General features: G+C 32.7%; 1 protein-coding gene across 2 annotated transcripts; it reads left to right on the top strand.

Moving 5' to 3' along the window:
* Positions 1–778: 778 nt before the first annotated feature.
* On the top strand, positions 779–12,336 carry LOC126767976 (ubiquitin domain-containing protein 1). 2 transcript variants are annotated; one of them, XR_007669184.1, is made up of 5 exons: positions 779–1,399; positions 1,509–1,761; positions 8,025–8,265; positions 8,351–9,819; positions 9,850–12,336. XR_007669184.1 is itself a non-coding variant. In XM_050485812.1 (4 exons), the coding sequence occupies exons 1-4, from the start codon at positions 1,312–1,314 to the stop codon at positions 8,522–8,524; spliced, it is 756 nt and encodes a 251-aa protein (XP_050341769.1). In that variant the 5' UTR covers positions 779–1,311; the 3' UTR covers positions 8,525–12,336. The 2 variants fall into 2 exon arrangements, 1 of the variants encoding a protein (XP_050341769.1); XM_050485812.1 differs by having other exon boundaries at positions 8,351–12,336.
* Positions 12,337–12,902: the final 566 nt, after the last annotated feature.

Genomic DNA, 12,902 nt, shown 5'->3' with positions numbered 1-12,902 from the left:
TTTTCCTTTTCTTTTTTTATAGGAATGTCGGCAGTGATCAGCTGTCGAATAAAAGAACCGTAGCCATTTCATTTATTTAAGCATTTGGACCTTACTTTAAATACGTAAAAAAAACCTTTTTTGCCGCCTCTAATTTTGGCGTATAGAGTTTATTTATATACATATTTAACGGTAAATTACTTAAATAAATTCAACTGCCGGAAGTGCAATAACAGCGCCAAATAACAATTATCAAAGTTCTCTGATTCACCCTGTGGTGTGTTTTGGTTTTGCATGCCATGTAGTTTTTGACACATGTTTGCGGAGTTGCCACTGCTATAAATATCAATGTAAATATTCTTCAATTCAGTTATATACTTATTTCATTGATGTTTTCTTTTATTTAAAATCTTTTATAATATTATAAAATTAGTTAAATATTCAATTAATTAAATGAGAGCCGAAGCAAGTTAAAGCTTTTCAAGTGTTGTCATCACTCAGAAAAATTTTGTTTAACATTTTAAAATAAAAACCCCTTGTTATAATTTTAATCATACTATTGCATTTTTCAAAAAGTTGTTTTCGAAGAATTTGTAATGACGGATATTAAGTAAATAATATTTTCTTCAATTTTTTTCCACACTCTAAATATAGTATTGTTTTTATACATATTGATTATTTAGAAAATAGTCCGATCTACTATTTCGATGTATTCAACGTTTTGCGATGTTTTGCGTCAATTAATGCATAATACTCAGCCAAGTGGCCACGCTGCATAGAAATGTCAAACCAAGAAATGGAATTGAAATAGTTGAAAATGAAAAAATTCTCTGCGAAGATCGTGAAAATATTGCGGAAATGTTTGGTGAAGAATTTGCAGAACTGCAAATAAAATATCAGTGGAAGCTTCAAAAAGATTTGTTCAATAAAATTTCCATGCAATTAAATGCTTTACAGTGAGTGCTCTACATTTAAAACATATCAAAAGTGCGTCAGGTATTTGGATGCACGGTTGCTGCAATAGTCGTGGAAAAGGCAACGTGAAAATCTAAAATAAAACATACATATGCTAAAATGCCGTCAAACGAAGTGGTGCAACAGTAAAAAAGCAAGGCACACAGCAAATTCGAAAAAATAAGATATCACGAATTGAAAGACAGTAAAACACAACGCGCGCACTCTAATAAAATTTGCATTTCCAAATTGAACATATATTTATTTCGTTATTCCTTTCAATATATTCGGTCGTACACGGTCATACGTTCGAACGTGTTTTCCGGCGCTGGTACGCTGTTTTGGTGGACGCGCAACACGTAAATTATATGCGAAAATATGGGTGGTTGCATTGGCATACACAGCACCGACAATGAGACAGTCAGTGTGTCTTCAGCGAGTTTATCGAGGCCACCGACAGGCGGGGGTGAGTGAACGCGTTTATGGGTGCATTATTATCCACCAGCGCAAGCAGTGCAAGATAAACTCAGATACACATATATTGTACCGCAATCTCTATTCTCTTTCGTAATTAGGCGGCGCCCAAATGGGTCCATCGCGTAAAAATCGCCCACTGTGCAATGAGACAATACGCTGGCGTTCCGATGTGCCATTGACGGAGGGTCAACTACGTTCCAAACGTGATGAATTCTGGGATACTGCGCCGGCGTTCGACGGTCGCAAAGAAATTTGGGATGCGCTGCGGGCAGCCACAAACGCGGCGGAGGAGTTAAATTTCGAAATGGCGCAGGCAATACTTGACGGAGCGAATATATCGGTGCCCAATGGGTATGTTTGCATTAAAGTTGTGCACCATTATTTTGTCAAAGTCATGAAAACATTCAGTCATTTGCTAATCTTGTTGTTGTTGTAGCGGCAGAAGTCATTTACTAATGTCTTTTATAAATGATTACGCATGGGAGGTTATAGAAAGTGATTTTGGGAGACTTATAAGTATTTTTTTATTATGTATAGTACTATTCAGTTTGGTATCAGTACTTAAAACTATAACAAATACTGCAATGTGACCAAAATAAAAAACACGTCATGCGGCGACTGAGTGTGTACATATATATGGCTTTAACTTGGGTTTGTCCCGCCTACGCATAATTTCAGAGAAATACACAAACATATTTAATCCCGAAATTTATTTTACTTCAATACCATCGTTTTCTATATTAATAAGTCATGACTTCCTATTACTCCTTGACTGTGGGTCGTAAGTTAATTGATGTATTTATTCTTTATCGCCGTTTAATCATGGATACATTTACATACAAATTTACCTATGTACATACAAGTGTTAGTGTATAGTCGGTGGTTATACAGTGCATAGTGCGTCAAACATTAGGCAAAACTTTGTAAGTAAATGCTAATCGCTCTCTGTTTTGTTTTGTATTCCGATTAAAGAAATTAGAATTGGTGTTACCCCAATTCTTGTCGGAGCGGTTTATTTAGATGTACATATGCATAGATATGTATATCGTCTAAATATATAAACAAATGTAAACATCGAAAATCAATATACATATATATGGCATTAGTGCTGTTGACTAACACATACTCATAGGTATCATGGTTAGTGGATAGGTCATGCAACACTAATCAAATGCCAATCTCTCCTAAATTTGTTAGTGGCGTCTATGTTCCATTAAATTCTTATTCGTGAGCAACAACAAGCAAATGGTCATCATTCAGTAATATGTATATACTGGATATACTGGGACATTAGTGAAATTAGAAAAACCGGATTAAACTCTGTGTTTTACGTCTCAATTGTTTGCTTAGTGAAATCAATTGAATTAAAGTTTGTGCCCTTTGCTTAGCAGCAGTGTGAAGTCAAATAAAAACATTTTTACGATATCTTCAATTTAATGATTGTAACTCTACATAAATCGGTAAATCTTCAAGACAATATTGTTTACGTGGAAACTACCAGTGTATTTATTTAAGCCTGCCGCTATTTAAAACATGATTTTTTGTGCCATTCCTCTGCGTTGTTGCTTCTCGCAAACATATATGACATGATTAAATCACTTTCAAATTATTTGTGTTACGAAACGTAAATTCTTCAATTTTATTTATCAATTTGGCATATAATGTTTTATGCCCTCCAATTGTGCACACCCTTAACTCTAAAAGCACACAAAGATACAACACTTGTGCGGAACATAAATCATTATCATTTACATTCAATAACCAAGTTAAACAGGTGATAAAAACTTATACAAACGGCCGTTGAACAGAGATTCGATTAGTGAGCGCACATGCAAATAGGCACTTGTACATACATATGTATATGTATATCGACTTGTACTTTTATTCGCTAATATCATATGCAATATTTTAGTATTCGCTTTTATAGTTATGGCATACATATATGATCATAAGTATATATTTTCCATCTTCTCTTTGAATACCATTTGCCATATTCATAACAATTATAAATGTTTTTACTCCGAATACTATATAAATAATATATAATATATTTAGTTTATAACACCTAATAAGAAACGTCAAAGACCCGATCTGAATAATATATAAAATATAAATGGTTAACGTAGCGAGCTGAGTCGATTTAACCACCTCAATTACATCAGTTTTGAAATAATTGTTTAATAGTCCACTAGATTTAAGGTTTTGTCTTTGTTTTTGAATTTTCTATGCAATATTTTTAAATAGTTCTCTGCACCTAAAGAATACAACTCTATCGCTAAATGGAAGTTATGCTCGTGCTTAATTGCTTTTGCATTTATTTTATAACAACGAAAAGTATTCAATAAGGAAATTAAAAGTGATAAGATAAAATTTAAATCGAATTGACGACTAGACTGAAAAAATGCTGCGTGTACCGTTTCCACGCTTAAAAGCAAAGGCATACATATTTATGTATGCATGTATGTACATATGTCTATAAAGCTGAAATTTCACGTTTACATTATGATTAAAATATTTCTAATACAAAAATCAAGAGTATCTATATATTTTGCACATAATCACAACACGTTTAAGCGAATAGAGCTCAAGCTGGCGCTATTTTGCACATTTGTTATGCAAGTTTTAAATTTTGGAATATAAATTCTGCAATTCTCTGCAACTTTTAGCATATTTAATTAAAGAATTGGTAATGAAGTGTGAATGTGTGCTATTGGAAATAAAAAATCAAATGCCATTTTCTTGTTTCGATTGCTTTTTAATTTATTTCCCTCCCACGTAGCTGTAAATGCTTTTCACTTCAAATAAAGCAAAGTACATTATATCCTCCTGGCATTTTTGTGTTAATTTCCCACTATCATATTAAAATTGCATGACATTTTTATTGATTCCCTCGTATGACGAATGGACAAACTTAGGGGCAGTAAGTGCCGCCCAATAAAACCAACCAACTGACCAGTTGTGGTGCTATTTTCAAAAGTGTGAACTGCGGCGTATGCAAATAAAAGTTTTAATTCCATTTCATTATCGACAGCTAGTGTGAAGAGTTTACCCGGCGCATGCCATAACTTGTGCCACACGTTGTGCGGATGTATGTAAATATACATTGACAAGGTCACTGGCTGTGAGTGTGCAGCGTGAGTAGGCTCTTTCCGGGAAACAAACTTCTATATAAATAAATAAATAAGCGCGCATTTAATTTTGTAAGAGCAAGTTAGCTTTAAGTATTTTTTAGAGAACCTAAACCTACTTTTTTTATTACTATAAATTAATTTTGCTCAAACTCATGTTGTTCATTTATGAAGGATTATACATATTACTTTTTCATATTTTGTGTATGGATTCCACCCTATATTTTGTGTTAAAGATGAGTCCTTAAAATTATTTATTCGACAGCTACAAGTTGGCTGGACAATTTCCTGGACCTTGCAGTTATTTGAATACACATTCGTTATCCGCACCTGCTTTTGCTGCAAAACTGTTACCATATTTGCATTACGTCAGCGTATTGTAGTAGAGATTGCACCCTAGGCTCAACTCGAGTTTAATTTTGGCCACAGCGAGATAAGATTGGGAATTGCATAAGATAAGCGTGCAAATGCGATTATTGCAAATGAAATTCTTTGCAGAAATGTTTAATAAAATTATAACAAATCTTCATTTGCATATTTTGTCCAATTTTTTTTTATTAGAGAGTTTTGTTTCATTTTTGGTTTCAAAGTAGTTTGAAACCGAAATTCAGAATCTCTAGTATATATTTATACCTTCACATTTGTCTGATTGAGCTTGTTTTAAAGAAATGTCTGCACTTTGGGCCCTACTTAATTTTTAGAATAAATATTGTGGAGAAATATAAAGAATCTGGTATATATAAGAACTAGGCACCAATTTATTCTTACTATTGGAGCTCAGAAATAGCCAAAAAGTTCATAACTATACATAGAAGGACGTTAAACCATAAGATTCATAACGACCGTTTCAACATAACCTCAAAGGCAAATTTATTTTATCTTACCCAGCAGTGTCAACTCGTTAACATTCTTTTATGTCGATAAAACAACCACTTTAAACTAAGAACTGATTTTTTTAAATTTTCATAAACTTTCGAAAATTGGATTAAATTTAAATAAACTTTAAAAATATAAATCCAAATAAATCACAAATAAATAGTTTTCATACAATAACGAGAGTTCAAACATTCAGTTTGTATGCCAGCTTTATGCTGTAGTGATCCTATCTAAAAATTTGGTCCGTTGGCTTGGATTATAATACATGCCGAATTTCGTGAAGATATTTCGTCCAATAAAAAGTTTTTTTATACAGTAACTTGATTTTGATCGTTCATTTTATTATCTGTAACAGCTATGTGCTGTGGTGGTCCGATATCGGCTTGAAGGGAAAAGGACGTGTGCAAAATTTCAGATCGATATTTCAAAAACGCAAATATACAGACAGAGAGATGGACTCGGCTAAATCGTTTCAGCTCTTCATATTGATCATTTATCCGACGTTTCCTTTTGGGTGTTGGAAACTTTGCTGCATACCCTGTTTAGAGTCATACATAGCAGAATATTCGATTTTTACAGGTTATGAAGAAATAATTGACTTTCTTTATTCATATTTTTTATATGGTACAATTTTTCACTTATTAAACTTTTACAAACACTTGGAAATATATGTTAGCATTTGTGTACATATGCATATAACACCTGTCCAACCTATTACTCTATAATGCTACTTTGTATTCCCCGATATTAATCGTTTTATATGTTTCATTAGAAGTAACAACAATGTTGAATTAAAATTATAAATCATCACTTCTAAAAAGCCTGACATTTATATGTATATGTACATATATACATCTGTGTGTACTGTATGTTAATTATCGGACAGCTGTTCTCACACTATATTTCATTGTAGTAATACAGTTATAAATTGTTACTACTGATTCGTATCAGTGAAAGTTAGGTTTGACTGCGCTATTTAATCAGCAATTTGTTTTTAGCGATAATTTGTGTAATAAAATGGAAATAACTTGCATCATAAAGTCTTGGAAAAACAAAACTGTGAGCTTTTGTGGAAATCTACTAAGACTTTTATTTGTCATTAGTGACTTACAGAGAAATGAAGAAAATTTGAACAATGCGGTTTATTGAAAATGAATTTGTCTATGTTCTGGGTCTAGACTTGTTCAGCTATTTATGTTCTAGAGAGATGAATGATTCAATTTAGTTATAAATTCGAATTCAAAAACTTTGACGAAATTAGTGTTTGACAGCTGCTTAAAAAAATAGAAAGTAAAATATAAATTAATATAATGAAAATTGCTTTTCAAAGATATTTGATTAATCTTCCTTTTATTTTTTTAGGTTAACCCATTAACTTGAGCTTGATTAATTAAGATCTACACTACTTTGTTGGCATAAAAATTTTGAACTTTAGCCATAAAAGTTTTTTTCGATCGTGATAAACATTTTAAACCCGCCACTAATTTAGTCAATTAGCAAATTTTGTGTAGAAATTGTTTGTGTAAAATTTAAATTTAGTCAATAGAAAATGTTTAAAAAGTTGGTAAACAATTAACTACACATTGACTATTATATGCTAAATTAAGGGAAGGAAGTATGCGACATTTCATGCGGATATCTCAAAAGCTGGGGACTAGTTCTCAAATACCAGATGCGTTGTTTTAGTGAAAATGAAATACTCATTTTGAAAGGGGAAAGTCAAAAAATTTATTCAAAGTATCGACTATTGCTTTTTACACATTTCGTCCACCTTTCTGACAATTTGTAGATACCATACCATTAGAAATGTTTGTCTTTAAAGCAAACCAACAGTCACCCAATTTTCGACTCCTGCGTAAAAACCGAAGTGCTGCTTAGCCAATGCGTGTCCCATCAATGGTGTCCAAATGGTAATCGGAAGGCGGGGAGAGTATCAGCTTCCAGCCAAGCACTTTGATTGTTTCCTGAACCGATATTGCTTTGTGTGCAGGTGCATTGTCGTGAAAGATAATTACTTTGCCGTGTCCGTTGGCCAATTTTGGTCGTTTTTCGATCAATGCATGTTTCAAATTGATCGTTTGTTGTCTGTAGCGATTAGTATTAACAGTTTCAAGAGGTTTTAGAAACTCATGATATGCCACACCCTTCTGATCCCACCAAACACAGAGCATTTCCTTCGTACCGAATCGATTAAAAATAAGTAAATTTACCTATTTACTTATTTTTTGTATAAAAAATTTCACTTTCATGAATTGTGTACATGCAAAATGGACAGCTGTGTTGCCTTGTGTACATGCCGGCCATTGTTATGTCGCTGCCTTCTTATAAATGTTCATGCAGAAGGATTCACGACGCCATTTACAGTTCACTGTCGTGCGCCATGTCGTGCCACGCTCTATGTGTTCAGCACTTCATTCACAACAAATGTTCGCTACCAACACATTTAAATCGAAACGATCACTTCATACCGTTATATTCAGACGGACATGGCTAAATCGATTCCGCTCGTCATGCTGATCATTTATTTAAACATTTTAAACATTTTATTTTTAAATTTATATATTTTTAAAAGTTTTATTTATCTTTATATTGCGTTATTCTCCACCACAGTTACCTCACAGAATGCTACGATGAACTTGGCACACAATACAAAGTGCCAATATACTGTCTATCCTATCCTATAAATATCGTTAAAGAAGAGAATGGACGTGATTCACCAGCGGAATTCTCAGAGCCCGTCGACGGTGGCACTGAAGTATTCCTTAAACTGCGAATATCGTCCACAATGTTGGATGTCAAATTACCAGTATATTCAAAAGACACTGTGGGACAGTGCAAAAAGAAATTGCAGGTAAGTGGCTACCCACCCCCTCTTTCTATATGCATGTATGTGCATTTGACCAAATCTCGACTTCTTCACTTTCTTCGCGCTTTAGGCTGTGGAAGGCATCGACGCCTGCTGTCAGCGTTGGTTCTACAGTGGCAAATTACTTGGCGACAAAGTGCCCATAGACGAGTGCAACATACAGAACGGCTATGTCGTACAGGTCATTGTCAATACGGAGCATTACAACCACGATAGCAGCACAATTATACCGGTTGCGAGCTAGCCAAGTGTTAACGCTAATGCAAAATGTAAAAAAATATTAGCAACGATTAAAGCAACAGCAGCGACAGCAACGACAATGTCAATGCGAACGCTAAAAACAACAGCAACAACAACAACAGCAGTAACAACAATGTCGAAAGCCACAACAGATGTTCAATGTAGCGGCTGTGTTACATTTGCATACATCGTAGTAAATATATTTACAAACCATTTTATTATGAATGAGACAAGTAAGCGACATTTAATAGACGGACGGACAGACTGACAGAACGACAGACAGCGCTATGCATGTAAATTGCAATGCGTTCTGCTAGAAATGTGCTGTGTATAAAGCGCCAGACTCACGCGATAGTGTGTGGGCGCGCACTTTATTGTTGTTGTAACATACAAGTCGTCAACGATCGTTCATATGAATGCATAAATTGTTAATGGTAGGTGTTTTCTCTTTTCGTACTAATTTCAATCATAGCATCACATTTTAATTTTGCTCCTTGATTAGACATGCATATGTATGTATGTATGTAAGAATTATTGTAGTTGGTAATTGCGAAAATCGAGAACGAGTGACTTATCGAAATTGTGCTGCGAAACGTCGTCATTTGTTGGTTAGTTGTTGTTGTTGTTGCCTGACTGTTCTTGCTACGCCTTGGAGCAATAGGCTGTGCAGCAGATATTACACACACATACACTTACTTATACACATGCATATAAATACATATATGTATATATATATTAAATATATTGAATGAATGATTGAAAATGATTGAAAGTTATGAGAATATGCAAAATTTATAAAAAAAATAGGAAAAGAACAAAAAACATGAAATAACTTATTTTAAATAGAAGAAAAGCGCTGAACTTGTAAAATAAAATAAACAAATTAATAATATACTTTTTCGAAAATAATTAAAAGTAAACTAGCAATTGCAAGAAACAAAAAGGCATATGTTGTTGTAGCATTTTCTACTATATACCAACTGTGTGTATATACTCAGTTAGTAACGGAAATGTAAAACAAACAAAAAAACAACAAACATTTTCTAAGCATTAACAATTCGAAGTTAATAGACTAGACAAAAGGAATATTAGCAAGTCGATAGAAAAGGCGAAAAACCAACGCAAATAAATAATATGTACAGTACACAAACATACATAACAATAGTTATAGACAAACACACACAAAGTTTGCAAAGTATAAAAGTGAAATAGTGGTATTTTTTGTAAGTATATTAATGCCAGCAAATTTCGAACGTCGCGAAACGAACAAATAGCATACAGTGTTTTTTTATCTCAGATGTAATATGCGCAAATTTTCGTAAGAAAGAGGTGATTTGAGTTGGCAATTAGAGTGATTTTTGTTGTCAAAGATCACATTGACGCCATTTAAATACGGATATAGTTTTAAAGTAAAATTCGAAATTTTCGAAATTAAGTTCGAAAATACTATTTATTAAAATTTCGTTTTTTGTGAATTTGGAATTAGTCACTTATCAGTTTTTATAGAAATTATAATTAGCTTTCGAAAATTGCCATATTTTCGAAGCTAAGTTCGAAAGTAATATTTATACAAATTTCGATTTTTATGAACTTGAAATTAGCCAATATTGAATAAAATTATAAGCAGCTGAAATTTTCGAAAATTAATAAATTTGTCATTTATGCTGACAATTTTCTTTTAAATAATGTTTGAATATTTGTAAATTAAGCTTTTTTGGCGAACTTTTAAGCATCAAATAACTGGAAAGAGTTATTACATATTTTCGGAGTTAGGTTCGAAAAACAGTTTTATTAAAATTTCAATTGAAAAATAATTTAATAAATAAATTGATAGTTGCAATATTTTTCCAATTTTTGTGTGCTAAAATTTGCGTGTTTCTAAATAAATAACTTCGAAAATTGCTCATACCACAGCCATTTTTTTAATTGCAATAAAATAAAAAAAAAACAATATCGAAAAGCATTATTTTAGAATTAAATTCGAAAGTAAAATTTGAAAGGTTTGTTTTCATCACTATTTTCGAAACACTGTCAAAAACAAGTAAATAATGTATAAGACTTGATGTTTGAAAATTTGACTTTCGCTTATGAGAAATTTTGAAATTCGATTTAGCTTGTATTTAAAAAATTTCATCGAAGATGCGAATGATTGTAAATAAGAAAAGAAAACTCTTGTTTTCTGATGCTTTACTGCTCCTTATCAATTTCGAAAATTCTCCTCCTCGCTTAATGCGGTTCAAGTGGTAAAATTTAGTTTGTTTTTCAACAATTTAATGATTGTTATGATTTTTTGTTGGCTAGAAAAAATAAAACAACAATCAATTCTAAATTCGAAAATTTTAAAATCGAAAAAATCGAAAGTTATGTCATGAGCGCTCTAATTGTCATCTTTGACGAGATCATAAAAACAATAAATTTAATCGAAAAGAAAACAGCAACAAATCCCATAGAGATACATACATATCTACGTATGTAATAAATGAAGAGCATCGGCAATAAACGAGAAAATACTGAGAACAAACGGAAAGCTAAAGCACAATTTTTGTAACTACGTATAGTATCTCGCTCGCATTCTAAAATCCCAATGTACCTTAATTCCTAATTTTTAACAGCTGCAAGCCCACAAACAAACGCTGACATACATACAAACACAAAAAGAAATGTGAGTGTATTATATACATAAATATTACGAATCAGTTATTGTACCACATACATACATACGTACATGCTGCCGGAGTTGTTTTGTTTTAATTTTTTATGCAATTATGTTACAGACTTGCGGCCTAACGGTATGTGTCTAAGCAAGTGTATATACATAAGAACGTATTTGTACGATATACGAATGCCATTACGCTTTCAATTAGATGTAACTAATTTAATATATACATTTAATGCTGTTAAATTTTAATAATTAGTAAGAAAAAAAGATATTACATGGCATTTTGTAAGCAGTTTGCACAATAAGTGAGGTTATGTGCATTTGTATACGTGTTTTATGTAAGAAAGGCAAAATTTTTAACCAGAAAGTTGACTATCATAACTATAACTTCTGCATAGTTCACTTTTAATCCCATTTAGACCACCGTAACATTTCGAAAATAGTTAAACATTTTTTTGAAATTTCGAAAATAGACCAAAATTGACAATTGAAACAAAGTACGCCCCCAAATCGATTCCAAACTGAATGAAAATGCTTAAAGCTGCGCACTGTTAAGTTATTTTGGCACAAATTGTTCGCGATATAACCTCACTTATGCCCGCGAGCACCGATTTTGCGCTCGCGCTCTCTCCCCGGTGTACCCTTTAAAAGCTTCAATTGCATTTAGTGTCTTTTAACGCCCAATTGCACATAAAAAGATTATTTATGAAAAGAAAACAACAACAATATTAATATTATATGTTTTTTGTATGCTTTGCATTATAGCATACTAAGTGTGTTTATAACTATTTATTAACCAAAAGTAATATGTTTGTATGTATTTTAATTATAGTTTTGCAATTTAGTACATATTTATTAATTATACTATTTTTCCCCTCCTTGCGCTAAACAAACACAAGCTCTCGTCATTTAAGGTGTTACGTGTTACGCAAAATTTGTATAACTGTAAAAATCAAACAACAACACATGGCGAAAATAATTTATTCGTTCAGTAATTAAGTAACGGACTAATAGTAATTGTATTAGAGTTTTAAGGAAACAAAAAGAGCATGTAGGGTTCAATGCGTTTTAGAATGCATTTATGAAAATTATATTTTTATTTAAACATAAATTAATTTAATACACTGAAATATAGAGACAGAAAAAACCGTGGTATACGAATTTACTTTTATTTTGGGAATAACTGTAACAAACAAACCGATTTAAAGAAGACCATCCAGTCCTCTTCCCACTCCACGAAGCATCCCGCAATGACAAATAGATCGACGTAACCGTAATGGACCGAATTATATCCCTTCAAGAAGTACATGTTTCCTGCCGCTTTGGAAACAACAATATGAAGTTCTAGTTCCTAGAATTAGAAGACATCAATTAGTCTATCGGTTGTCTGACGGTTTCTTCACCTTAGTATTACCGACCAAAATTCAAAATTATAAAATCCGCAGCAAGTCCTTTAAACTAAAACCACATGTCATGAAGAAGAAGCCACTAACCTGTCAGATCATCGCATTTCCGACAGTGCTAAAACGTCCCTTAATATCTTCTGAACATTCTCTCTACTAAGACAGTGTCTGCGGGGTAGATTTCGACGAAAGTTTGAAGGAGCTATGCTTTCCACGTCGATCAACGGACGTTTATAAACTACACCGACGATAATCTTTATTTTACGCATCAATTAATGGACAAGGTCAATAGGCAACGCTTTGTGCCTAATGGGTTCTAA

This window comes from Bactrocera neohumeralis, chromosome 2 (assembly GCF_024586455.1).
Source record: "Bactrocera neohumeralis isolate Rockhampton chromosome 2, APGP_CSIRO_Bneo_wtdbg2-racon-allhic-juicebox.fasta_v2, whole genome shotgun sequence".
NCBI lineage: Eukaryota > Metazoa > Arthropoda > Insecta > Diptera > Tephritidae > Bactrocera > Bactrocera neohumeralis.
Note: the sequence above shows the minus strand (reverse complement) of the source record. Positions and strands in the feature narration are given on the sequence as shown.

Coding starts and splice junctions, on each gene's coding strand:
- LOC126767976 (XM_050485812.1), top strand. CDS start 1,312: ATGGGTGGTTGCATTGGCATACACAGCACCGACAATGAGACAGTCAGT. Junction 1,400..1,508: donor GAGGCCACCGACAGGCGGGG/GTGAGTGAACGC, acceptor TTTCGTAATTAG/GCGGCGCCCAAATGGGTCCA. Junction 1,762..8,024: donor AATATATCGGTGCCCAATGG/GTATGTTTGCAT, acceptor TCTCCACCACAG/TTACCTCACAGAATGCTACG.